At 39.0% G+C, this 27,437-nt stretch overlaps 4 protein-coding genes across 4 annotated transcripts in view; all 4 read left to right on the top strand.

The window, feature by feature from the left end:
* Nucleotides 1-1,851: 1,851 nt before the first annotated feature.
* LOC145897158 (uncharacterized) lies at nucleotides 1,852-5,353 on the top strand. The gene is made up of 7 exons (XM_082985344.1): nucleotides 1,852-2,011; nucleotides 2,262-2,476; nucleotides 3,574-3,841; nucleotides 3,987-4,039; nucleotides 4,152-4,278; nucleotides 4,722-4,962; nucleotides 5,038-5,353. Exons 1-7 carry the CDS (start codon nucleotides 1,852-1,854, stop codon nucleotides 5,351-5,353), a joined length of 1,380 nt encoding a protein of 459 aa, XP_082841470.1.
* Nucleotides 5,354-7,558: 2,205 nt separating this feature from the next.
* Nucleotides 7,559-9,268, top strand: LOC145899693 (NADH dehydrogenase [ubiquinone] flavoprotein 1, mitochondrial-like). Its single transcript, XM_082988588.1, has one exon. It carries the CDS (start codon nucleotides 7,601-7,603, stop codon nucleotides 8,990-8,992), a length of 1,392 nt encoding a protein of 463 aa, XP_082844714.1. The 5' UTR covers nucleotides 7,559-7,600; the 3' UTR covers nucleotides 8,993-9,268.
* Nucleotides 9,269-9,326: 58 nt separating this feature from the next.
* LOC145899692 (CCR4-NOT transcription complex subunit 10-like) lies at nucleotides 9,327-15,347 on the top strand. The gene is made up of 15 exons (XM_082988587.1): nucleotides 9,327-9,567; nucleotides 9,741-9,865; nucleotides 9,988-10,112; nucleotides 10,340-10,426; nucleotides 10,525-10,742; nucleotides 11,200-11,320; nucleotides 11,494-11,668; nucleotides 12,256-12,425; nucleotides 12,493-12,612; nucleotides 12,696-12,808; nucleotides 13,157-13,386; nucleotides 13,768-13,907; nucleotides 14,277-14,327; nucleotides 14,600-14,844; nucleotides 14,909-15,347. Exons 1-15 carry the CDS (start codon nucleotides 9,328-9,330, stop codon nucleotides 15,164-15,166), a joined length of 2,418 nt encoding a protein of 805 aa, XP_082844713.1. The 5' UTR covers nucleotide 9,327; the 3' UTR covers nucleotides 15,167-15,347.
* Nucleotides 15,348-17,875: 2,528 nt separating this feature from the next.
* The window catches only part of LOC145897157 (uncharacterized), a 92,381-nt gene continuing 82,819 nt past the window's right edge, over nucleotides 17,876-27,437 (top strand). The window contains exons 1-7 of the mRNA XM_082985343.1: nucleotides 17,876-17,920; nucleotides 18,111-18,122; nucleotides 18,381-18,450; nucleotides 18,512-18,678; nucleotides 18,748-18,892; nucleotides 19,216-19,385; nucleotides 19,894-20,074. Coding sequence (XP_082841469.1) covers nucleotides 17,876-17,920; nucleotides 18,111-18,122; nucleotides 18,381-18,450; nucleotides 18,512-18,678; nucleotides 18,748-18,892; nucleotides 19,216-19,385; nucleotides 19,894-20,074 — 790 coding nt within the window. The remainder of the gene's footprint in view (nucleotides 17,921-18,110; nucleotides 18,123-18,380; nucleotides 18,451-18,511; nucleotides 18,679-18,747; nucleotides 18,893-19,215; nucleotides 19,386-19,893; nucleotides 20,075-27,437) is intronic.

Genomic DNA, 27,437 nt, shown 5'->3' with positions numbered 1-27,437 from the left:
TAGTAAAAAAATATATTATATCCGTTCAAAAGAATGACAAATTATCTTGCAAGGACAACTTCATGTAAGGACAACAAAGTAAAAAATAGGATGGGCTGAATGCCAAACGAAAGGGAAGTAATAATATACATTATAAGCCTTGAATGAAAACCATTACAAGTGTCATTCACCCTTATGAACGCAGTAAAGGCTGCAGGTTTTGGTAAACAACTAACGTTGTACCTGTCCTTTTGAACCTATTTATCAAACTAGGCAGTTTCCTAACAAACAATACTTACACAGCAGGTGTACATGAACACACAGGCGCATTTTCGATCATAATGAGTATATTTGAACTAAGAGAGTGAACGGGGTCAATGACCTTATTATTTGTGTTTAACGACCGCCACAGGGCTTGTATACACATGGTTTGTTAACACCAATCGCAAGGGCGAGTAACCTTGAAACGTTTGCATCCGTTGTTGCAACTGCTGACTGAAACCAAATTGTATGCTGATTATGTGAAATGAAAAAAACAATGCATTGTTGTTTTTCCATTGTAGTAATTTATTCATATCTGTATGTAATGAACCCAAGAGTTTCTGTGGAATTAGGTTAATGCAAATTTACCCAAAGATTTTTGCAAAATTTGCAAAAATTTTTTAACGTAAAAAGTATGTTGTATCTATAAAACAGTTTGGCGTACGAAAAAATGACACCCTTGCGAATGTTTGTCATCAAGTGATTCTGGGAATCGTTTCCCATTCTGTGGTCCTGACGATTTTCACCTTATGTTTAACTGTACTTCATTCACAGAAACGTCAATTACCAGGATAAAATATGTCAGTCTTGGTATAAAGTATATGTCTTACCATTACTCAACTATGTAAGAACCGAATCAATTTATTAGGCCATTTCAGCAACAAATTTGGAGTCACCAAAATGAAGTAATTATAAGTGTTTGTTGATTTGTGCTAAATGGGTACTCGCGTGTTGTTAACGTAAAAAGAAACCATTGACAACAAAGTCAAGACCTTTATAAACAAAAACAAGAAAATTGGTAGCTTTGAAAATGTTTGAAGTTTGTACATTAGTTTTGTGTTTGCATTAAAAAACAACCCCTTTCTCGCGTTGGAGCGGAACAATCAGCACAAATAATAAGGTCATTGACCCCGTTCACTCTCGTAGTTCAAATATACTCATTATGATCGAAAATGCGCCTGTGTGTTCATGTACACCTGCTGTCTAAGTATTGTTTGTTAGGAAACTGCCTAGTTTGATAAATAGGTTCAAAAGGACAGGTACACCGTTAGTTGTTTACCAAAACCTGCAGCCTATGCTGCGTTCATATGGGTAAATGACACTTTTATTTTATTTATTGAAGGTATTTAAACTCACAATTTGTGGCATTGACAAACAACTTTATATGTTGTACACTTACACATTTTCCTTCGTATATTGATGCAAACCTTGGTCGTGATTTGAACAGTTTCTGTAAAAGCGTCAAAAGCTGTGACATTTTTATAGCCTCTTTGTAAGGATTTTTGTTTTGTTTTATAGACTACACGTATCTAAACCACCAAGCGTCAAATTGATTAAAAAATTCTATGCACCATGGCTTTTAAATGCCTGGCAGCAACAGGAATTTCATATCATTTGATAAGTTAACTCCTTTCCAGTTTTTGAACATTGATAAGTTGATTTTCGATTATCTGGAGTCTCTAGCGACACCAAAGGGGACTTTAAACCATGACAAACTGTTCATATTTATACAGATATTCGAAAACAAGTAGTTTCACTGCTTTTTTAATTTCTCCACAGGTGGCTGATTAACAATAGAACTATACGCATTTATACCGCCTACCTATTGTGATGGACCAGTTTCAAACACTTTTGTATTCGTTGGAGTCCATTTCCAAGCAACACGAGAGAGAAGTAGTCATTGAACTTGGAACGGATCGTCTTATTAGATGGCTCAGTGTTTACACAATTCTATTTCTGGCAATTGTTTCTAAAATTGGCGTTTTTTTTGGTGAGTCTAACGTTCTAGTGTTGACTAGTTAGGTCGATATATAAAAATATATGACACAGTAGTTCACAAAAATAACAATGTAAAAGTAAACGGGTAGTTGGCAGCGTGCAAAGACGCCTGACCTATAAAAGTAGAAATCGCCGTTTGATTCATGGGCACGATAACATGGGTTCCAATCCCGATGAGGGTGAAAGTAAAACTAAAATTACTCCACTGACACGTGTTGAATGTGCCTTATACTTGTGTTAAGTTGATAGCCTTGTGTGTGATCCTGCTCTGTCAGACGTGAGGATCAACAGCGACTCCATGAAATTTGTTACCACTTACTGCTGGGGACATAATTTTTTCAACATAAGCAGCACATCCGCTTGCCATGGAACGCTAAATGCTACTGCCTCCGTCTTGAGAGACCCGGCATCTTTAAAACAATTTGTGAAATCTCTTCCCTACATAATGATAATTCAGGTAATGTTATGATAATAAACATCATTTACGTAGCAAGTATTACTGAAAACAACCATTTTAAACAAAAAGACTTAGAATGCGTGTCGCATATGCTTCTTAACTCTCAAAGTGCATATGACACGGCCATGACAACTTTGCGTAAAACTGAAGGTACATCTACAACAAACATATATCCGAAGTTTTACGGTTCTACGTCAACTAAAAAATGTAGAAAACTGCACGAAAAGTAACGGCGACCAAAAATCGTAAACCTTTTGCGCTAAGGAGAAAATGACATCACATAAGGCACTCGCGTCGAAAAAATGCATTGTTTAGATAGGAGAAGGCGCCTTTTTTTGCAGATATCGAATAGTTTCAAACATGGGAGAATCCACAGATTACGTTACCGTAAAGGTCAGGACAGGGTTTTGCATTACACAAAAATTTGTCATTGTGACGTCACGAATCAAAGGCTTATTTGTCTCTAATTAGCGGAAGACCATAGGGCATAGCAGAAACGACATAACTGTGAGTGGACAAAACGACAATGCTAAACTAATGGTTTGTCTCTGTCGTGTTTTCAAAAGTTCATGTATCACGTTAGCGATCATAAATGCTGTAACAACAAGAACACCCTGTCCCAGTAACTGTTTTATTATTACACAACTAAATAGGACATAATAGGTCGAACAGCGGCCATCTGACTTCAGCTTAAATTAACATCAAAATCCGTTTATTTCACTTGTTTCCTTTTTGTCCCCTGTTTAATGCAATATTATGCTTAAACCGGTTTTACAATGTTTTCCATTCCTACGCATAAGGCTTGCTGCCAGCACTCATCGCGCACGACCGAATCGCCTTCTATGACGTCACGCAACAATATCTCGCTTTCGCACGATTTCGTTCGCAGCGGCAAAAGTGCGACTTTGATCAGCTGTAACCAGTCGTCGTATCAAGCTACTTTTTTTTCGCCAAAAATGTTCTAAAGTTATGAACATCTCTTAGTTTGATTATTAACATGTTTTATTTTTCCGTGTCATATGCACTTTAAGCTATAAATCATCATGTCGGCCTGTTATGCAAAACTCGAAAGTAATGTATTCCAAACACTTTTTTAGGCCATTGTTTTCTCCTTTCCTATTGCGTTTTGGCATTTTCGTGTTGGAGCCCGCTTGGTTGGTCATCTTAAGTTTATACAACTTTTGCTGAACGAGATTTTCGACAAAGTGAAAACAGTGGCAACGGGTACTTACGATAATTTTGCATACGATGAAACCGGCCAAAGTCTAGACGGGAGAAAAGCATGGCAAATAAAAGGTCAAACAGTGAAACGTAAAAACATATTTTCAGTCAAGTGTTGTGACGAACGTCCAAGTACTACCGAAGGTATTCTTGAAATGTAGTTTTAAAAAAAAATTAGAGGTTTTTGGAAATTTACCCAAAATGTTGTAAAGCAACTTAAATGCAGCATCATGAAATCAGATCTAACATAAATCACTAACAAAAGTGCTTTTAGTACTTTTTGTAACAGAACAAACAGAATTGACTTCGACTGCACAGAAGGACCAGGAAAATAATGACGAGGTAATGCAATATATGTGCCCTTTTTTCTAAGGTATCTTTTTGCTAGCTATGATTTGGAAGTTATTTGATTATTTTCCTTATTACAGGATAAAGGTCGCTCTTTGAATTTCAGGTAAAAATGAAGCCACTCGGGCGTTTGGAAAAGTTTGTGGCTGGGGACATGCGAGACAGGAATTTCTTTTCCATGCTTTGTTACGAAAACTTTGCATCTCTTCACCATCTGCCCTACATTCTTTCATGTAATCATAAGTTTTGTTACTTTTATTAAACTTACAGTTTTTTTGCACCGGAATTGATCATACTTCCCACGTGGTACGTTGGTAGAGCGCTTGATGAAGTAAAAAAATGATGATTATATGATCGATTCCGATGCAAAAAAACGCAAATTTAATAAAAGTAACAAAACTTATGATGCTTATATGGCGTAGTTAGGTATATTTGAGACAATGCTATGCTGCAAGGTTCTGCGGAAGCTTTTTAGCTATTGTGCTATGGCATGCACCAAAAATAGCTGTGCAGCACATGCCCCTCACTCAGGCAGCAAGGTCACCAAGTACAACAAATAAAAAAGCAAACTTTGCCAAGGTGTAGAAATTTTAACTGTGCGAGTTGTGTATGTTATTATGCAGTGATTTGGTCTTTTGGCACGTGACAGTTTGTTTCATGTTTTCCCATTGTTTAGGTTTTAAAGTGACGGAAATCGTGGTAATGAAGGAAGAGACACTTGCAGGCAGATATACACTTAATGAAGCAATGATCTACCTGTGGTGCGACGAAAAAAACTTTAATCACGTGTTCCTGCTAAAAATGTACGCCGTTAAACAGTTAACGACGAGTTTATTGGCAAATATTATGATTGTAATTTTGCTGGAAAGTTATTTTCCGACGGTATATCAAGACTTAATGGTGTCGGAGACGTTTAGGTAAGAGATAATAACTCTAAAAGGAAATGAATTGTTTTCTGGAAAACAGAAGTTAAAAACTTTGTAATTAAACAGATGTGAGGTACCATACCGAGACGTGTGCTTCCTATGCGCCATCACCCGAGTTCCAGACACACTTGTTTTGTATGTGATGGATATTACTGTTACTTTGACTGTGTCAGTGCTTTCGCTATGGAAAATGTTTGACGTTCGCTCAAGCGCAACAAAGCAAACTGCTCACTTCTTTGATCATTTAAAAGAGATTAGCAATGTGGCCCTCAAAGCTGCCTTCCACAACCCACCTCCACAATTGGATGTGAATTTAAATTTTGTGTCATCAACACCAACGCCATCCTCCGGTCGCACGTCAATGAGCTCAACGGGTTTGTAACTTTTGTTGAAATAGCTCAAACACATGTTAAGCTCTGTACAAAAAAAATGGTAACTCGCAAACAATGCCAAAGTTCTACAGCTGAGACAGTGACATTTTGTTTTGCAATTCCTTATTTTATCATTGCTTTTTTATTTATAGATTAGAGTAGCCAGTCTTCAAGAAACAAATGTATATAATTCTGCTATGGTGGCCCTGTTTTTTCATATTGCTAAAATTTTCTTTGCTATATGTTTTCAATGATTTCAGCTTTTTTGCGTGGTGTGAAAGCTAATTATTTTTATTCAGGTACAGATCAATTTCGCCCAAAGTGTTATATAACCTATATTCTACATGCAAATTTTGCACACTGCTTTTTGGCTTACAATTATCGGTAAAATGTTTCTTTCAATAAATTATTGCTGACTTTGTTGTTTCTGTCGACTGCCGATCGGGAAATTGCAGTAGGGGAGACCGGGGATAGCTCGGACGGTTTTGGGAAAATTGCTCATATTCTACATTCCTAAATTTTATTTTGTTAAGTAGTTTTATTAAGTAGTAAAGCATTGCTCAAAAAACAAAAGTGTTTTGGTTCGTTTTAGATCACTAAAAATGCTCATTCAGCCAATTTTTTCAACAGGTCTCAAATGTCCGAAGTCACCCCGGTGCCGGGGTGACAGCAAGTTTTAAACAGACGTTTTTTTGTTTATTCAACAAATATCTGAAATCAAACTTGGCGCAATATCACCATTGGGGCCTTAGCGCATATAATATCATTCAAGCTTTCAGGGATCGGGGCGTGGCCACTTATCGTTTCGACCCTTCCATACGTTCATGCTTTGGGTTACTCGTGTACTTTTACGACAGCACGGATATTATAGATTTTCGGGTCAACAAACGATGTTTTATCTTTGGGGCTTTTTATTACTGCCAAAATTCGATCATTTCATAGAGCCTCTGTATATTCTCTTCTATGACCGATAATTTTTCATAAAACTCAAAAAGTGTCGTCTTCTAGCGATTTCTTGCCATGATGTCCGAAGTATCCCTGACCACGTGACGACACAGAAATTATTAAAATATGGCCGTTTTTTAAAGGTTACACAAAATCATCATTGGCCTATCCAAGAATAGACATATGAATATGCAATCAACCAAAAATTACTGCATTTTGATTAACTGTGACCGATATATAGCCTTACACATACAAATTGAAAAACTTGGTTTCACTGATAAATTGACTTTTTCGATTATAATTTTTTAAGCAGACATGATTTAATTTTAAAGTTCCTGTTAACGTTTGATGGAGACATAAAGCTTTTGTAAAAGTGTCTTAACAATACCTAATTGTGACGTAAAATATCTGGTCCGAAGTATCCCCGTGTCCGAGGTTTCCCCGGTCTCCCCTACGCAAAGCAATGTACCTTTTGAAAAAATAGAAAGAAGGCATAGGTTACTCTCATCCTATTTAAAAGTGTCAAAGTCAAAGAGAATAAATTTTGAAGAGAAGTATCATACAGACGGATAGAATAAAAAAATCAAGAATGTTGGAATAGGGTAGAAAAGCTATATCAGGGTGAACAGACCTTTACATACACAATAAACTGAACAGCAGGCTTTTTACTGCAAATCTTTGTTACAACCAATACAGCCTCTAGGAACGAAGGCTATTTGCTTATGGGAAGATACACTGAAAAATTAGTGTGAAATGTAGGCTATGATTCTGAAAAGGTTGCATTTCAAAATTTAAATTTTTGTTAAAGCTTGCATGTCATGTTCGTTTAATTTTGACAGTTGTTCACAAGACATTTGTGATATTTTGCAATTCGCGTAATAAAAACTCCATTAAAATCTGCCAAGATACGGAGAAGTTTTGTGGTTTTAAATCGTTTCCCTTCTGTTTTTTTCGTAGACAAAATAATGAAAACCATTCATCCGTGACGAAAGAAAGGTTGGAGCTTTGGAAGTGTGAAGTTCGTTTTATTGTTGTTATGTAACAATAAGTAACATACAATAAAAATATAACTTGGCTGACGTAACACGCAGGATTAGATCGATACTCGGAAAGAGCCAAAGGAATATTATAAACCTTTGATGGTGTTAGTATAGAACTGTTGCATTAAACTTGATGAAAAAAGTTTATTTGGTTTTATTGCAAGTTGCTTTTGATTGCTTTTGATAAAAAAAATTATAATTTTCCCAATATGTTTTGACAAAAATAGAATCACAATACGTAGACTCGATTTCAAGTTTTTAACAGCTTTGGCAATGGCCTTGGTTCGATGTTTGAATCATGGGCTTTCACAAAAGTTGGCAGCAGCTTCAAATGTTAATGTATCAGCAATTTCGGTGAAAAGCTTTTCGAATGCCCCCATGAAAGATGAGGATCGCATTTTCACCAACTTGTATGGCAGGCATGACTGGAAACTTAAAGGTGCAATGCAGCGAGGAGATTGGTACAAGACTAAGGAAATTGTGCTAAAGGGACATGAATGGATCTTGCAACAAATCAAAGAATCTGGACTGAGAGGAAGGGGTGGAGCTGGCTTCCCAACTGGCCTAAAGTGGAGCTTCATGAATGCGCCACCCGATGGTAGGCCAAAGTACCTTGTCGTTAATGCTGACGAGGGGGAACCTGGTACTTGCAAGGATCGTGAAATTATGCGCCACGACCCACACAAGCTTATTGAGGGTTGCCTGGTTGCGGGACGCTCCATGGGAGCTCGTGCTGCATACATTTATATCAGAGGTGAATTCTACAATGAAGCATCAAACCTGAATATAGCTATCAGGGAATCGTATGATGCTGGTTTGATTGGCAAAAATGCTTGTGGCAGTGGCTATGATTTTGATGTGTTTATACACCGTGGTGCTGGAGCATACATTTGTGGGGAAGAAACATCCCTGATCGAGAGTCTTGAAGGCAAACAAGGCAAACCAAGACTCAAGCCACCTTTTCCTGCAGCTGTTGGTGTTTTTGGTTGTCCCACAACTGTGGCAAATGTTGAAACAGTGGCTGTTGCACCAATAATCTGCCGCCGTGGTCCAGAGTGGTTTGCTGGTTTTGGACGTGAACGCAACACAGGCACAAAGCTGTTTAACATATCTGGTCATGTGAAGTACCCATGCACAGTTGAGGAGACCATGAGTATCCCAATGAAAGAGTTGATTGAGCGCCACTGCGGTGGTGTGACTGGAGGCTGGGATAACTTGCTCTGTGTCATTCCTGGTGGCTCTTCAACACCTCTTCTTCCCAAGCATGTTTGTGACGATGTGCTCATGGACTTTGATGCACTGGTTGAGGCACAAAGCGGTCTTGGTACTGCTGCCCTCATAGTCATGGATAAAAGTACCGATGTTATCCGTGCAATTGCCCGGTTGATGGAGTTCTACAAGCACGAGTCATGTGGTCAATGTACTCCTTGCCGCGAGGGGGTCAGTTGGATGAACGATACACTACAACGCTTCCAGAAAGGTAATGCAGACCCTGACGAGATCGACTCATTGTGGGAGATTTCAAAACAAGTTGAAGGACATACAATTTGTGCCCTCGGTGATGGTGCAGCATGGCCAGCTCAAGGACTTATTCGTCATATGAGACCAGTACTGGAGGAAAGAATGAAATCTTTTCATGAAGGAAAACAGCAATCAGTTGCATAGAATGGACTTCCTGTATTTAACTGCATTTTTTTTCATTTCCTTAAAAGTTTACCACGTTGTTGTCTGAAATTTCCTGCAGGTATAAAAGTTTTTTTATTTGGTACCAGAAAATGGTGTTCGTTGTTTTCTGTACACACACCAAATCCTAAACCTTGATTCCCCACGTAACCACGTTGACCACGTTTTGAATATTGTGTTAAAAATGTTACAACTTAAGTGTACAACTGTTGGAAATTTCAACTAAACATATTTTTTTCATATTTTGTGACATGGCGAAAAACATAGCAAACACAAACATAGAGAAAACGTAAACCAATATTGCCGTATGCATAAAGATGAGCTCTGAAGCAGTACACAAGCCAAGTTCCAGCACCTTCACAGAAGATGAACAGCACGTTGCTGGCAATGCACAGGAGTTTTTCAAAGCCAGTCAGTTCGATGCCACACTGGGTATTTTAAAGAAACTTCAAAAACTGCACCCAAATGACGCTCGACTGATTCACAATCGGTCGCTTACAGAGTTTTGCAAGTGGAACCAAACGAAAGTGTCTGAATTCAGAAGGAACTTGATGAAGGTAAGTAGTTGTAAGATTTGGTAGAAATTGTCACAATTGTTTGCAAATTTGTTACTTTTTGTTTCTGTTTTTACTTGTGTCTTTCGTTAGTATTGTATTGTTGTGTCTATTTCATCAATCTTCAATTAACTAGTTGGTAATTTACCTTTGACAAAATTGTCTTTACTTGTAAGATTCAGAAGATGCTACAACAGTCGCACAAGGAAGATGAAGACATTGTGGGAAGTGCAGAAAAAAACAATTACATGGCATTACATTACAACCAAGCTCTGCTGCTGTACAACATGCACCAGTACAGGTATATTTTACTTAAATAATTAAGTTTTATGGGCAACTGTAACTTCAATTTGCAACTTTACATATGCTACTGATGGCCCCGTCATACATGTACTCATTTAGTTTAACTTTATTTACTAATAGCGATACAGAAACCATCTTGGAGAGCCTTTATGACAACTGTGAATTGTCTGAAGACAGCTTTTTGTTGAAGATTTGCCTTCTTCTGGCAGATTCCCAGCTGGCTGTTTATCACCCACAAAAAGCAGGTACAACTAGTTTTGTTTAAATTACCTCTCTTGGTATATGTATGTCTTTGTGAATGAAGCTGAGTGGAGTTGGTAGTAAAATAGCTGTATTTCTAGGGCATATTAGTATGTAATTCTGGAGAATCCCTTCTGTTTGGTATTAAGGATATATTTTTTAGAATTGCATTATTAAGAAAATGACACAAGTGATTAAATTTGGGTTAACATTGTGCTTTTATGTAATGCAGGCAATGTCATTGCAAACATCGAAAAAGTTTTTCTCAGTCCTGACGAAGGAAACACGAATCAAAAAGGGACAAACAATGAAGAAAAAGGTGTTACTAAATCTTTAGACTGTGTTAAATTTGGTTTAGGTTTAAGATTGGCCCTGTGCTAAGTTATGTGGTAGTTACACGTGTTTTCTTGTTTGCAGCAAAGCCAACTGCAATAATGAACGACATGGCGGCCGACAACCTGCGACTTTACTTGCGCTACCTCAAATCTCGCTGCTACCTGCAACAAAAGTCGATTAAAGCGTGCAAAAGAGAAATCAAGTTGCTCGGAGGCCTAGCCAACCCTGCTGCTGCTTCACAAAGGACTTCAATGCCAAACGTTGCCTCAGTTTTTTTAAAAAGCAACTTTGAATATGTGGTAAGTGTTTTTTTCCTTTTGTGCGGTTCCTATTTGTGCAAGATTGAACACAATCTTTTATGAAGTTGTTTTGAATGATTACTTTTAATGCTTTCCAAACTGGGGTCGCTGCCCTATGAACATTTCGGCCACAAAGGTGCGCCAATATCACACATACTGCAAGATTTTCCACAAACTATGCCACAAGCTATGTGTGTTGGGTCACTTAATATACAGGTGAAGTTTTGCAGTCGTTTTGTCGAAATTTGCTCCAACATTTAGATGACTGACAAATGGGCCAGAACATTTTATTCAATAAAAAGGGGTTGTCAGGAAAAAAGGTTTGAAAGCCCTGCTTTGCAAAATAATAATTTAAATTTAAAAAATATTGCAAATAAATGTCTCATTTTACACGAATTTACAGAAATATTTTAAATTGCTTCACAAAATAATAATAATGTTGTAACATGTTAAACAGAGGTGCAACTACCACAAAGCTTACAAACTACTGGGAAGCACACCTCCACCTTTCGCAAGTGGGAATTCCCCCAACAGTGGGTTTCAAGATGCTATGTCAGCATTGTATTACAACAACCTGGGTATAACTGTTGTTTCCTTGTCTTCCCTCGTACTGTTTTTTTTTAATTCCAATACTTCAACCTGAAACCATTGCCTTTTTTTTAAATGTTTACAAACTACACTTTTTTTCTACCTAATGACAAAAACTCCTGTTGTCTGGTTGACAATATCCTACAATCTCAATTGTTTTCAGGTGTTATTCACTTTGGTATGGGCAAGTACAACCTTGGGGCTCTGTACATGCAAAAAGCTCTACAAGAAAACGATGCAGCGGTTATATCCGCACAGAAACAACACTCATCTGGGGGTGGACGTCACCAACAGCAACCATCTCAAAAATCTCTACCTGTTTTGCACATCAACAAAAGGTGCTTTTTTATCTTTACACAATAGCATTTACTCTTCCCGCGCCCATTTTCCTTTGGTTAAAAGGGTTTAGGTGGGGTAATAACCCGTCATATATTCGCATACAACATTTATTTGTTTGGCCACACCGGGATTGGAACCATGGTTATCCTGGCCGCGTATTATTATCAGGTTTTCTGATTGGCCCTAACCTATAGGTTGCAAACAACATGTCTTGCACGTTTGACGTTAAACTCATTATGAATGTGACACCTAGAGTGGTTGATGTGACAGACCACTGTACGGAAAGTTACTGCACACCCGAATAGACGTGATACATAAAATGATATGACGCTGAAAAAACCATAAGGGTGATCGAGGTAGGTGCCCATGTATTCCCTCACGAAGAATTACCGTCTGCCGTAGGATCGTAATTGGTTGCATTGGGGGGTGTGGGGGGGAGGGGTTGGGATATAAAAGTCGCATGTATGACGTTAGGTGTGCTGGCTAAAGCAAAACTCATGAAACCGCAATCTTCAACTGGGTTCATTGAACGTTTCCTTTGAATCTAATCCTCATCATTTTTGAAACACAAATGTTTTTTTTTCAGATACGAACTACTGTACAACTGCGGTCTCCAGCTTCTCCACGCTGGTAAACCGGTAGTTGCGTTCGATTGTCTTATATCTGTCGTTCCCGCGTTTCACTCAAATCCGAGACTGTGGCTGCGATTGGCCGAATGCTGTGTGCAAAAATGCACAGCTTGTGGGGCCGACGAGGGTACGACGTTTCTCGACAATTGGGTTGGCAGAGCCTTGTATTAAATTCGTGTTTCAATCTTTCGCAGAAAACACCTCTAACGGCAAAAGCCACAAGAAGGCATTCTCCCAAAATCAGCTTATTTACACAACGGTCGGCGCGGGTTTGCAGAGAAAAGTCGTGGTCAACACCATGGCGACATCACTAGGTGTGAATTTTTGTAACGGTCGAAGCTGCGTTTTCACTATCTGTGATTGTCAGAAAATCAGTTGCCATGACGATTGCTTTCAGGTGGCAAGAATAACAACGTTGTCATGCCAGCCCCGACCTTCGAGTTCGCATCTGTGTGTCTTAACAACGCCCTTGCTATTCTCCAGCAAGCGATGGGAGACACCGATGTGTTTGTAAGTATTCAACTTTCACAACTGCGGTCAAAGAAGCTGAATGACCAAGCGTTTGTTGTGTTGTTTTGCCAAATAAAAAGTGTTCGTTACTTGAAAGAGCAAAATATTTTTTTGGTAACCTCCTACCATTTGTTTGCGCACAGTATCCTATCGTTCTGCTTTATACAAAGGTACTAACTGCTTTTACTGTTTTTCTATGTCATATTATTAGAAGTTGGTTGCAAACAACCAAAAAAATGCAGAAAAATTTGACTGGAACTTTTAATTCTGTGCTTTCTTTGGAAAAATATTCCCGATCTTTCACTACCTGATGCTGTACAAAGATCGCAGTTATTGTCTGATTTTCAGCTGGAGCAGAACAAGTCGAACGGAGTGAAGAGCGACGACGAGAAATCCTCATCTCCTCCTTTCATCCGATGTCCTCCTGCCTCCCCCGTGAGCGGGGATCATCTCCTGCATCTTTACGCATCTGTACTTACGAACGCAGCTTTTGTGGCTCTGCAGCTTGGCAACAGTCTGATGGCATTGCATCACGCCCAAAAGTTACTGAAGTTGCCCAAGTTGTCAGGATGTCATAGGTGAGTCCTCTGTGAGAGCAGTGTTTCCCAAAATTTATTACCGAAAAGTGGTAAGCATTGAGAAAAGGGTGTTGTTTTAAAAGTTTCCTTGTTTGAGACTTAGGAAATTTGAAACTACGCAGTTTGAGAACGTTTAAAGTAAGGCATGACATTATAAGTTTCAGGTGTAATGGTAGTTAAACTTTTCGTAATTTCGTTCACCGCAATTATAGCCCTGCAGCTTTGGCAAATGTTACGCAAATTTTTTTGTGAAACTCCAAACCAGGAACAAAGGTTGCTAAGTATATACGTAAAGGCTGAGAGTTTATGACTTTTATAAATAATTTTTAGAATTTTGTATAGTCGGACAAGTTAGTCATGTCCACGTATTCCCCCTTGCAGATATCTTGGCAACATGTACGCTGGAGAAGCTCTGGTGAGTCTTGATCGTATATCGGAGGCCATCCAGCATCTATCCATAGACAAAGTCAACTCTATTTCATGTAATTTAGAGGAAAATGGGAAGAAATCTCCAACTTCTGGTGAGTAAAACTTTAGCTACTTTTTCAGCATTGAAATGTTGTTTAATGTTAATTTAACTTGGCTGCCGCTTTCGTTGTCAGCAAATAAGCAGTTAGGCGTAGTGTCCAGTTGCAGAACAATTAAACCTTGGTCAGTTATGAAACCATGAAGTACAATTGGTTTAGTGGTTTTAAAACAAGTGTGTGCACAGTAGGCAATTTTTTTAAACTATATTGGCAGTCAGCAGTTTAGACGTTTTTCTTTTGTTTTCTAAAAACTTTAACAAAATCCGATTGATCTGTTAAGCTCGTTTGTGTAGAAGCGGTCGTGGGGTCGACAAAATACCGATTGTAAACGTGTTTTGACATAATGTTTTTTGGCTTTCGCAGACGACGGAAGCCAGAAGTCGGAAAACGGCGCAAACCAAACTTCGCAAAAAGGTGGGTTGTAGTTTGCTCTAATACCTCTCGTCCCTTAGATAGATTTGCCAGCTTGCAATACAGATTTTAAGTTTTTTAAAACTGACGAAAGAAAGATTATCCTTCATATTAAGACGGATTGATAAATATTTTCTGTGACTATTTTGTATTATTTATTGTTAGGTATTTCGCTTATGTTTATATTATTCACAATATGTTTTGTTGTATTTTTCATATCTTTACCTTCTCGAAAAACAGCTTTTGAAAAAAATTGACCCATATTTTCCCAACAGCGCTCCAGCGTCATCGTGACGTCATCACACAGTGGCATTATCCCACGAACGTGACGTGTGCGCACGCCTACATGCTTGCCAATCTCTCCACTGCACACTGCCTGCGAAGCGAATTCGAAAAGGCGCAGCGATTGTTACGTCACGCCGCGTCATTGTTAGCGGGACGGCAGTTTCCACCACAAGCGTTGCTGCTTGCGGTCTATTTGGCCCTAAACGGCGGCGGCGGTTCCTCCGCAGCCATAGAGGCGAGTTTTGTCATTCCCTCTCGCTGTCCAATTACTAAAATCCTTCCTTCCCACCATTTTCTAGCTCCTGCAGCACAATAAGCTTGCCATTGCTTCCCCAAATGGCAACGGCGGACAACGCGCATTTGCGGCGGTTGCGGCCGGAAATCAACCCTCGAATCCTGGTGGAAGCGGTAACGATTCGTCGACCACGTCTGCATCTAACAGCGGGAGCGCGGGTCGATCCAAGGCGGGAACTCCACAACCGATTTCCGGCGGAATTACACCGGAAAGGTCGGTCAAAGCGAAAGGAGAGGGCAAGTCGAAGCGAAATCGTCGCTAGAGGCTACGTAGCTGCTTTTAATATTGCCCGAATGCAGGGCTCGTATGTTTTTTTGGCAGAATGCGTTTGCAGAAATAATAGTAACCCGTTTATATTGTGGTAAAGCAGCTCTTTGTACCTCGCGTCGTTGACACAAAATTGTTTTGTTGTCCGCTGACTTGAATACAATAAAAGTAATAATACGAAGTACAAGCGGTGTCGATTTGCATGCCGAGGCAAGTCCAATTAAGAGAGTGATCGATAAGCAGCATTTATGAAAACTTCCAGCAAGCATGTATTGTACTACATATGACTTTTTCACAACTTTTAGTCAGTTTGATAAAAAACGTAGACAGTAACGTAGAATTGTGGGCAAGAAATCAACATTTAAATGCAAACCAGTGGTTTTCAATCTTTTTGACCTATGGGCCTCACTTATGTCGTCAAAAAATCTCAGGCGCCTTCAAAACCACAACATATCGTTTCGAGTCACTACAATATTTACGTCTTAAACTTAAACCTTCACGCCCAACCAAACCATTCACATATTACTTAAGATTCGCTTTCCTCTGTCCTAAACACTGCTTGGTGGTTGATGGACGAAGTTCGTTATATTTGCATTGATCGTGGAACAGCGGGTTTGAGAAACGAAGCTGTTGTATTCTTGAGTCACGAACAGGTTCAGGTGCATTCATACAAAACGGTGCGCAGGTTTTACAGTCAAAGCAAACACGCAATTAACGCCAGGAACGCAATTATTAGATACTGAAGTGCGTAGTAAATCCACAGGCGTAAGTCGGATTGCCAGACACGATGACTACACGGCGAATCTAAAGCGCCGTTTTGTTTGGCCAACTTTGGGCCACAAAATAATATAATTACACAACAGAAGCTATTTCGAAATACGAAATTCTACCAGAGGGATGTTAGTTGACAAAAAAAAATCGCCAGTTAACAAAAGTTTGAACGCGCGTGACTCGGCCGCCTTACGAGGTAGCGACTTACTTTTTTCACACAAAGATAGATCACAGGCTGAACTTTCCAACAAAACAAAAATCAAAAAAAAATTTGCATTAATATTCGAATATGAATATGATATGTTTGCTATGTCATAACCATAAGTAAACATCGATTCCCGCTGGAATCCTTAAGGGTAGATATTCTTTAGTGTCTGTACTATCTAAAAATAGTAAACTTTTTCGCGAGAAAAAACGCGCGCCCTCTCAAATTTGAAGAATATTAACCATAACCCCCACATTTTTCAACGCTCTGCGCTCGCCGCGAAAGGTAACAAAAAAAATCGCCAGTTAACAAAAGTTGTTGGAAAGTTCAGCCTGTGATCTATCTTTGTGTGAAAAAAGTAAGTCGCTGGCTTTTAAGACGGCAGAGTTACACACGTTCAAACTTTTGTTAACTGGCGATTTTTTTTGTTACCTTTCGCGGCGAGCGCAGAGCGTTGAAAAATGTGGGGGTTATGGTTAATATTCTTCAAATTTGAGAGGGCGCGCGTTTTTTCTCGCGAAAAAGTTTACTATTTTTAGATAGTACAGACACTAAAGAATATCTACCCTTAAGGATTCCAGCGGGAATCGATGTTTACTTATGGTTATGACATAGCAAACATATCATATTCATATTCGAATATTAATGCAAATTTTTTTTTGATTTTTGTTTTGTTGGAAAGTTCAGCCTGTGATCTATCTTTGTGTGAAAAAAGTAAGTCGCTACCTTGTAAGGCGGCCGAGTCACGCGCGTTCAAACTTTTGTTAACTGGCGATTTTTTTTTGTCAACTAACATCCCTCTGGTGAAATTCTTTGGTTATGAACATCTCGCCGTTCTCTTCTATCACACTTCAAGCCAGTGGTTCTTAACATGCGGTACGCGTACCGTTAAAGTGGTATGCGAGCTGCTTTCGGAGCGTATATGAAGTTACATGTGGTAAAATATACAAAATTGTTTGTCATGAACAAATGCGACTTTTTAAAGTCCGCAAAATTGAATATGCACATATTTAACCACCCCTGGTTTTCGCATTAAATTGTGTGTTACGGTGTTTGTTGCACTTGTTATGGTGTATCATTATGTTTAAACTTGGAACCGCAATAACTTTAAAAAAAACAGTAGGTAATTACGAAAACGTATATAGAACCACTGCTTTAGGCCGATCATGCTTTTATGCAATGAATAAGATCTCAACGAACAATAACGGATGGCAATTCACAATTAGATGGACTATTTCCGTTCTATTCATTCTATGAACGACGGGTTCTGTTTGTTCTCATTGTGCATCCCCTGTACAAGATGCTTCAAAACAACAACACCAGATCTCCGTGTGCAAACCAGTTTAAGGTTGTCGTTCGCACAAGTTAGAACGATCATTTTATTCCGCGTAAACAACTGCAGCACGGAAATGAACAATAAATGCGAATAGTAAAAGTGTATATGGGCAACTTTATAAAACCAAAGGTTATCCAGATGTGAGATAAAGACGTGACCTTTTCACATTGTAGTTTTTAAATGTGAAGTTTTCACCTGTGGTAAAGGTTGATTTCAGGAAGAAAATCTTAATTATTGTAAGATAAGGAAATCACATTATCTGCGACAATCATGTAACCGTGCCGGTCGTGTTGAAAGGTAAATGTCCGACTGCTTCGAACGTTTCGTTTACATCAGGTTCAGGTACATTGTAAAAAACAAGCAGCTTCACTTTCGGGCCAATTCGGAGAGCTATGGCATCCACTAAACCCAATGTGTTACACGCAGTACAATGCAAGGTGATGCACAATCAATTTGTTAAAGTTGTGCCTTACGATTTAAAAGAGTAAACCTGATCAAGTTGTTGCGGCCTTTATCTATGGAGCCTTTTTTCAAAGCACTGTGTTTCTTTGCCGTCGTGCGAATCGGTGAGTTGTTTGATTGCACCCTCAGTGTACACCATCGCTTTTTTGTTCGTTGTTTTTGCAGGAACAACCTTTGGTATTATACTACCAGCATTGTTATTTAGCGTCTTTCGCAAGTCTCACCCAGCAGATAATCCACCAAAGATTTTATAAATTAGTCAGTTTCCTGTACTTCATACAGAATGCCAGGTCGCCTGTTTTGCATCAAATAACAAACCGTAAAATCAACAAAACAGCTGACTCAGCAGAAAGTCGCGTAGCACGTGTCAGGGCTATTTTTCTTTGCTTTTACAATACCAGTTGTAGATACGCCTACCATTGTGGTTATCTGCAGGAGTTCAGTGTAATTTGGCCAAAGCGTGTCAAAATCCACTTGTACGCACTTGGCCTGTCACCAAAAACAAGTATGGTCCCAAACCTCGAACAAAAAATGTTTTGTTGCAGATTGTAAATATTTTGTTGCAGGTCACTCCTTGTGCGGCGCAAATAACACGCACTCAGACCGGGGCGAATTCACGATCGATGCCGGGTGCATTCAGGCAAGCGGTGTGATCACCATTAACAACGCAGAGGGTTTATTCCCTTATCTGTTCATGAAAAGCGGAGCTCTGTTGGAGGGAAATAAATGCACGGTAATGTTGCTCAAACATCCTTGATGCATTCATGTTTCAGACTATTTTTTTTACATGTATTTTTGATAGTTTATCAGCGGTAGTATTGACGTCCCGCCATTGGTTGGTAACGGCTACGCTAGAGGAACAGTTAGAGGTGGTGACCAAACCATTTCCTACGTTTGTCGGATGCCAATACAAGACAACGAGAATGTGGTGATATCTCACCAAATCGGTGAGATTTTGATTTTTCATATCTTTGTGGGTTGTAAGTATAAAAGGAATTGTGTAAGCCGCGTACGGATGGTTACACTGATGAGACCTTATAGGTCGAAACAGTAGCCATCTGTATGCAGCTCACACAATTCATTTTATTGGCTTTTCTTATTATAAAAGTAGTGTATATCAAATAAGAAGAATGTGCTTTGTAATTATCTCTAAACTAAGGTCCTATTAGTCACGTACGTTGCTGTAGCATTTCTTAGGGACGATTACGTCATCGGTTAGTGAAAGTTGGAAACGCCTGTAGACGAAATTGACAATTTGTTGTGGCTTTAGGTTCGTTTGTATGCGATCACGAGTATTCTGGATCAGTCAATAAGACATTCAATTTCTCACCGGATTTCAACGGCATTTCTCTCTGCCGCTGGGTTTTCGTCTCAGACCTAAGCAGTGAATATCATCTCGAACTTCTCGCCACCAATCTGTTTCCGGGCGACTTTCTATTTGTAAGTTTACATATTTTGTACATGGTATTTTCGACCTAGGAAAACCTTCTTGTCGGTTTATATACGAGCCAGGCATTGACGATTCCACTTGGTGACTTTGAAGTCTGTCAATCCGCTTGTTGCCAATTTAGGAATAAACCCCCGGACTTAAATCGTGGTAGATGGAGTGCATACACTGTCCACAGCAGACAAATCATCATTGACTCTATTGCTTCTATATCGGTTGTACAGTTTATCACCTAAATCATGTAGAAGCAAATAAACCACAACGATTAGTGGGCTCAGCTATAGGTTGTACATAACGTGGGATTTTTTGACTGAGTGGACTGCTTTAGGTCACATAAGGATCCTATATTGTAACGACCATTTTAGGTGTATTCGCTCAATGTACCCAACTGTGGTTGACATATGGGCGTGGCGTTGCGTAAGTCACGTGTCACGAGAGCCATCACAAACCCAGCAAACACAAACCAAGTTTCGTGATGTTTGCGGCATCATTTGTTTTCAGGTGAACATCTTCGCCGATGCGACAACTGGGTATGCCGGCTTCACCAACAGATTTGGAAACGCAAGCAACAATGTTTCCCCCCAGGGAAAGTGGAACGTGCGGACAAAAAGAATTCAAGTGGAATTCGTAGGCAACCCAATGGAACAGGAGCCCAGGCAATTTACCTTTTCAGTAATCAGAGGTAACGTTTGATTCCTTGTCTCTTTTATCCTCCATAAAGACGCGACAAACACATTTAGAAAACAACTTGATGCAAATAAATTTCATTTCATTATTATGCTACACTTGACTGTTCTTATGGGTTTGGCAAGCTCACTGAAAACGCATGGTGACGCTTTATTCATAATCCCTACCTTAGGTTTTGCGGCTCTTAACATGTTCTATAGCTTAGTGCAAAAAGAGTGTAATTACCTCTTTTCATGCTAAAGGTTGTCGACCCTTGCCTTATGACATCTTCTTTGTTCTGTGAAGATTTCGAAGTATGTTTATCGCAGAGATAAAAGTTTGACTACTTGGAGCCGAACCTAGGGTTTGTTTTGGCCTTGACGGCAAACGAAACCAAAAACGTCTATGCGTTTTAGCGCCAAAATTATAAAAACTCTCACAAATCGTACTCTGGTGCGTTTTTCAGTGCCCCGAAAACGTAACGCATTGATAGTTGTTTCGCCACTTTATGATTTCTCCAGATTTACCGCTGAAGTCAAGAGACCCATGGGTTGCCGGTCTCTGGTCTAGGCAAACCCCATGTCAAGCAACTTTGACCTCACATCGTTTGTTACATGCAGTGGTCGACAAAACCTCCATGTCCAAACTTGCGCATAGCAAAGACTAAACACGAGATGTCTTTCTTGTTGGTAAAGAGAAAAGTCACCGTGCCGCTGTGGCAAACCTAAATACAAAAACATTTTTTTGTTAGGAATGCATCACGACACTTTCCCTTTGTAAAATGTTGACACATATAATATACGTTGTGACGTCCATTACGTCATATCAGACATTCCCTGCAAACTAACTTCTCGAGTGAAACGGAGTACGTCAACTGAGGTGAATTTCCACGACAAAATCCTCGGCAGTTCCGTTGATAACGATGATAAACAGAATCTTCGCCTGAGCAGTCCCGGTGAAAAATACTTTAAACAAAGTTTTTTGGCTTGTTGGGACCATCCAGGCCGGGACGTCACTGGACGTCGGTTTGAGGAAGGCCAAGTGTTTTTGTCATCGCACACGAAACAAGTTTAGGCTACACTTTAGGTTGTAGCGAAACTGAAACTACGAGCAGAAATGGATCGTGGGCTAAGAACGCTTGAGTATTGTTCACTAAACCCGCTGCTAAAGGGGTATTTTCCGTTCAGCAATCCGACTAATATTTTGCGCTCTTTTCTCTGCTAAAACCTACTACACGATTTTGCAACAGAGAGAAAGAAAGAAAGAAAGGGTGGGAGAGAGAGAAATCGAGAGAGAAAATAAAACGAGAGAGAGAGAGAGAGAGAGAGAGAGAGAGAGAGAGAGAGAGAGAGAGAAGGCCTGGTGCAATTCGATACTTTCCGTTTTGTTTGGAGATGTGCTTTAATTATCACAGTTTACAAAAATCGTATCACGGCGATTTCTGTGCGCTTTTTTTGTGGCATGGACTGGGATGACCAGATTTTTCACCGTAATAGTTTTGACCAAACACAAACCAATTTTAACTCGCGTTTGCACAAGTTCCAGACTTTTCCGTACGTCCTACACTCTAGGGTTGCTTACATGTGAGAAATTACCTTGCATATACTCTGTAAAGAAGTCCTTTGTTGTTTGGTAATCTTAAATGTGCTTCGCAAACCCAATGATGACAATTCACAACATTTCAACTCGTCGTCAAACCAGGAATAACGTCATACATATTGTGATAACAGTAATCTCTTCCATTGAAAAGCAAATCAAATTGTGCCGGTAATTGCATGTTTCAGGATAGCGAAAGGTTTGCGTTATTATTTTGGAAACTTCGCCATCGCTGCCTATCCAAGCGCGATTCAAATGCAATCATATATCACCAATATTTTTCTCTGTAATTTTGCTTCGAGTTCCATTCGGTCAGACTTTCTTGTGGTATTGTACAGACTAAGACAGAACAGGGTGTTGTAAAACTTAGGGAGGTTTTAAATAAATTGCTTTTTGTGGGTGTGGGCTGGTATTTTTAATAGATGAATAGGTCTATTTATTTCAGGAAACCAGGCATAAACGATAATAAGACGTTTCGCACCAACGTCCATATTTACACGAACGTTAGTGATTGAATAGTTTTATTGTAACAGTATTCAGCAAGAACATTTTAAACACGCAAATAAAACAACTTTTTATCGCGTCCTAAATCACAAGAATCGCCTGGTTTGAAGTGTTTAGTGACATCGCTTTCTTAGCAATTGAATTCCCAGGTAACTGACCAGTCATTCCGGAACCTAAGTGGTTTATGCTTCAACAACTCGAATTAGTTGCAAGACTACTCAAGAGGAAAATGGGAGTGGGATTTATATATCATGCGCCCCAGTGTAGTGGATTTTCGATTTTTTTCTTAAAACATTGCTTTTGATGGTCGTTTAACTGTACAAGACAAGGCCTCAGTAGGCTACCACTTTCTATTCAGGATTTTGCCTTTTCATTGCAATGGTTTTGTTATCTTAAGGCATACGGGATACTTTTTGGGTTCCCGGCAACATAGAAGTAATTACAGTCTTTAGTGAGTAAATATTTCCTGCGATCTTTTAAGGTAAGGTGAAAGCCAGCATTTTCTTGTGTACTATGACTCAGAAACTCATTTGGTCAGGGACGGATCCAGAAATTTTCCCTGAGGGGACGGTTACGGTCCAAAACTCATCATGGCACATGAATGACAATTTGGGGCTCTCAACACAAAGGTTGCCATGCGCTAGAAAAAAGCACGCCAACGTGACAAACGAAAATAAATTTCGAAGCAACCGTGATGTCTGCCATTGCAGCGCTTTCTACAATGGTATGACGTGTTCTAACCCCCAATTCGCCCTGGGTCCGCCCCTACAATGGGGCTAATTCCAAACTAAGTGAGAGCCTAATAACAAGTGTCTAAAAACAGTTTATTTTGTCTATATTTGGTTTTGGGAACCATTGGTTTGGAATGCCGTCAAGTGCCACCAACAAATCAACAAACTTGCTTGTTTGACCAAGCTAATTGCAAGATTTTTTTTCAATGAAAATAGTAGGAAAAAAAGAAATAATTTATCCATTTAAAAAAAATTGGTACGCTTTAATCCGTAGCGACAGAATAAAGGCGATGTATTTCTATTGTATGGTGTTTAGCGCGAAAATAATTCACTAAGTAAAATAAAACGACGACAAAGATAAAAAAATGCGAATTGTAAATACAAAGAAAACGGACACACACAAATTATTTGAAGTAGGTACTAAAAGTTTTTATGTGATCAATATAAAAATGTTTTTTCTTCTGGTGAAAGTTGTGGACATTGTGATAATGTACACAAGTAGTACATACTTAATACTCCTATAGGCATATATATGTGTCCATGGCTAAGCGAATTCCTGTTCTATCATACTATGATCATAATATATCATTGGTTATTTAATATTTTTTTACTTGTGGAGTATTATTTGCCAATTACTTACAAAAACAACACCCACTGAAGTATTTATTATTTTGAGACTGATGTTGGTTGTGTTTATATTATAGTTTTTGTATTGAGGCCAAGACATACTTCAATTCCTTTAATTCTGTGGTGTTTTGGCCTACTGGAAACTGTTCTAGACTTTTTGTTAGAAACAGATAGACAAACAGAAATGTTTATTTGAAATTTAATGACTAGAGGTTGACCCATAGAACACATTGTTTTAGCATTAAGACACACATTTCCAATTATTTCCAGGCTATTATTTGCAGTACTTAAATGCCTTTAAACTGTCTGGTAAGGCTAACCACTCTTCAGTTGTCAAGCTGTAATGTGCATGTTGTGGCTGGTCCTGCTACTGGGAACAGTTAGAGGGCTTGAGGGTTAGTATATCCAGTGATCTGACTTGAAAGAGAAAAATTCCTTCATTTACCATTTTAAACAAATAGAAAATTTCAAAAAAATTCGAATTCTCAATTATTTTATGTTATTCTTATTAGCTGTACAATAAGATATCACCATTCATAGATAAAATTACAATGTCCAACACACTGGTTGCCAACCGGAGTGAAACTGCATTGTAACATTATCCCAAGAACAAAAGCCTTTTTTAGAAAAAAAAATAGAAAACCAGAATTCCAAATCTAGCTGAAAAATTCAATCCACAGGCCAGTGAGTTCACCGCTGCGAATTCTTCCTAAATTCCAAAACAGACAAACCTACACAAATGTTGAAAACAAAAAACAAATCTTTTTTTCCCGGATTTATCCTTTGAACATGTTTTGTAGGACCTGTCGTATGTCTCAATGGAGGGACTCCCATTAACGAGACATCATGTCTCTGTGCAGCTGGTTGGAAAGGAGTTTCATGCGAAATAGGTACAGATTGTGACAAAACGAACTGCTTATTCATTTATTTGCAAGAAGACGTACAAGTTTTACATTTATTAGACATCGACGAATGCCTAAATGGAACAATTGTTGCCTGTGGACCTCAAAGTACCAATTGCACGAACAACGATAGTTCATACACTTGTGATTGTAACGTTGGATTCCAAGATACAAATGGAAATTGCGTTGGTAAGAGCGTTGTTCATTTTCAGTTGAAATGGATCATATATGGATTCGTAATGTAAAACTTTCCATGATGTTAGACATCGACGAATGCCTAAATGGAACAATTGTTGCCTGTGGACCTCAAAGTACCAATTGCACGAACAACGATGGTTCATACACTTGTGATTGTAACGTTGGATTCCAAGATACAAATGGAAATTGCGTTGGTAAGAGCGTTGTTCATTTTCAGTTGAAATGTAAGATCATGCATGCATTCGTAATTGTAAAATCATTCCATGATTTTAGACATCGACGAATGCCTGAATGGAACAGCTGTTGCCTGTGGACCTCAAAGTACCAATTGCACGAACAACGATGGTTCATACACTTGTGATTGTAACGTTGGATTCCAAGATACAAATGGAAATTGCGTTGGTAAGAGCGTTGTTCATTTTCAGTTGAAATGTAAGATCATGCATGCATTCGTAATTGTAAAATCATTCCATGATTTTAGACATCGACGAATGCCTGAATGGAACAGCTGTTGCCTGTGGACCTCAAAGTACCAATTGCACGAACAACGATGGTTCATACACTTGTGATTGTAACGTTGGATTCCAAGATACAAATGGAAATTGCGTTGGTAAGAGCGTTGTTCATTTTCAGTTGAAATGGATCATATATGGATTCGTAATGTAAAACTTTCCATGATGTTAGACATCGACGAATGCCTAAATGGAACAATTGTTGCCTGTGGACCTCAAAGTACCAATTGCACGAACAACGATGGTTCATACACTTGTGATTGTAACGTTGGATTCCAAGATACAAATGGAAATTGCGTTGGTAAGAGCGTTGTTCATTTTCAGTTGAAATGTAAGATCATGCATGCATTCGTAATTGTAAAATCATTCCATGATTTTAGACATCGACGAATGCCTGAATGGAACAGCTGTTGCCTGTGGACCTCAAAGTACCAATTGCACGAACAACGATGGTTCATACACTTGTGATTGTAACGTTGGATTCCAAGATACAAATGGAAATTGCGTTGGTAAGAGCGTTGTTCATTTTCAGTTGAAATGTAAGATCATGCATGCATTCGTAATTGTAAAATCATTCCATGATTTTAGACATCGACGAATGCCTGAATGGAACAGCTGTTGCCTGTGGACCTCAAAGTACCAATTGCACGAACAACGATGGTTCATACACTTGTGATTGTAACGTTGGATTCCAAGATACAAATGGAAATTGCGTTGGTAAGAGCGTTGTTCATTTTCAGTTTAAATGGATCATATATGGATTCGTAATGTAAAACTTTCCATGATGTTAGACATCGACGAATGCCTGAATGGAACAGCTGTTGCCTGTGGACCTCAAAGTACCAATTGCACGAACAACGATGGTTCATACACTTGTGATTGTAACGTTGGATTCCAAGATACAAATGGAAATTGCGTTGGTAAGAGCGTTGTTCATTTTCAGTTGAAATGGATCATATATGGATTCGTAATGTAAAACTTTCCATGATGTTAGACATCGACGAATGCCTGAATGGAACAGCTGTTGCCTGTGGACCTCAAAGTACCAATTGCACGAACAACGATGGTTCATACACTTGTGATTGTAACGTTGGATTCCAAGATACAAATGGAAATTGCGTTGGTAAGAGCGTTGTTCATTTTCAGTTGAAATGGATCATATATGGATTCGTAATGTAAAACTTTCCATGATGTTAGACATCGACGAATGCCTGAATGGAACAGCTGTTGCCTGTGGACCTCAAAGTACCAATTGCACGAACAACGATGGTTCATACACTTGTGATTGTAACGTTGGATTCCAAGATACAAATGGAAATTGCGTTGGTAAGAGCGTTGTTCATTTTCAGTTGAAATGTAAGATCATGCATGCATTCGTAATTGTAAAATCATTCCATGATTTTAGACATCGACGAATGCCTGAATGGAACAGCTGTTGCCTGTGGACCTCAAAGTACCAATTGCACGAACAACGATGGTTCATACACTTGTGATTGTAACGTTGGATTCCAAGATACAAATGGAAATTGCGTTGGTAAGAGCGTTGTTCATTTTCAGTTGAAATGGATCATATATGGATTCGTAATGTAAAACTTTCCATGATGTTAGACATCGACGAATGCCTGAATGGAACAGCTGTTGCCTGTGGACCTCAAAGTACCAATTGCACGAACAACGATGGTTCATACACTTGTGATTGTAACGTTGGATTCCAAGATACAAATGGAAATTGCGTTGGTAAGAGCGTTGTTCATTTTCAGTTGAAATGTAAGATCATGCATGCATTCGTAATTGTAAAATCATTCCATGATTTTAGACATCGACGAATGCCTGAATGGAACAGCTGTTGCCTGTGGACCTCAAAGTACCAATTGCACGAACAACGATGGTTCATACACTTGTGATTGTAACGTTGGATTCCAAGATACAAATGGAAATTGCGTTGGTAAGAGCGTTGTTCATTTTCAGTTGAAATGGATCATATATGGATTCGTAATGTAAAACTTTCCATGATGTTAGACATCGACGAATGCCTGAATGGAACAGCTGTTGCCTGTGGACCTCAAAGTATCAATTGCACGAACAACGATGGTTCATACACTTGTGATTGTAACGTTGGATTCCAAGATACAAATGGAAATTGCGTTGGTAAGAGCGTTGTTCATTTTCAGTTGAAATGGATCATATATGGATTCGTAATGTAAAACTTTCCATGATGTTAGACATCGACGAATGCCTGAATGGAACAGCTGTTGCCTGTGGACCTCAAAGTACCAATTGCACGAACAACGATGGTTCATACACTTGTG

The sequence above is a fragment of the Ascidia mentula genome, chromosome 4 (genome assembly GCF_947561715.1).
Source record: "Ascidia mentula chromosome 4, kaAscMent1.1, whole genome shotgun sequence".
Lineage (NCBI taxonomy): Eukaryota > Metazoa > Chordata > Ascidiacea > Phlebobranchia > Ascidiidae > Ascidia > Ascidia mentula.
Note: the sequence above shows the minus strand (reverse complement) of the source record. Positions and strands in the feature narration are given on the sequence as shown.

Bases quoted from the DNA above. Each gene is read 5' to 3' on its own strand.
- LOC145899693 (XM_082988588.1), top strand. From the start codon at position 7,601: ATGGCCTTGGTTCGATGTTTGAATCATGGGCTTTCACAAAAGTTGGCA.
- LOC145899692 (XM_082988587.1), top strand. From the start codon at position 9,328: ATGAGCTCTGAAGCAGTACACAAGCCAAGTTCCAGCACCTTCACAGAA. The intron at 10,427-10,524 runs GTGTTACTAAAT...TCTTGTTTGCAG, and splicing joins GACAAACAATGAAGAAAAAG to CAAAGCCAACTGCAATAATG. The intron at 11,321-11,493 runs GTATAACTGTTG...AATTGTTTTCAG, and splicing joins ATTGTATTACAACAACCTGG to GTGTTATTCACTTTGGTATG.
- LOC145897158 (XM_082985344.1), top strand. From the start codon at position 1,852: ATGGACCAGTTTCAAACACTTTTGTATTCGTTGGAGTCCATTTCCAAG. The intron at 2,012-2,261 runs GTGAGTCTAACG...ACTTGTGTTAAG, and splicing joins TAAAATTGGCGTTTTTTTTG to TTGATAGCCTTGTGTGTGAT. The intron at 4,963-5,037 runs GTAAGAGATAAT...GTAATTAAACAG, and splicing joins ATGGTGTCGGAGACGTTTAG to ATGTGAGGTACCATACCGAG.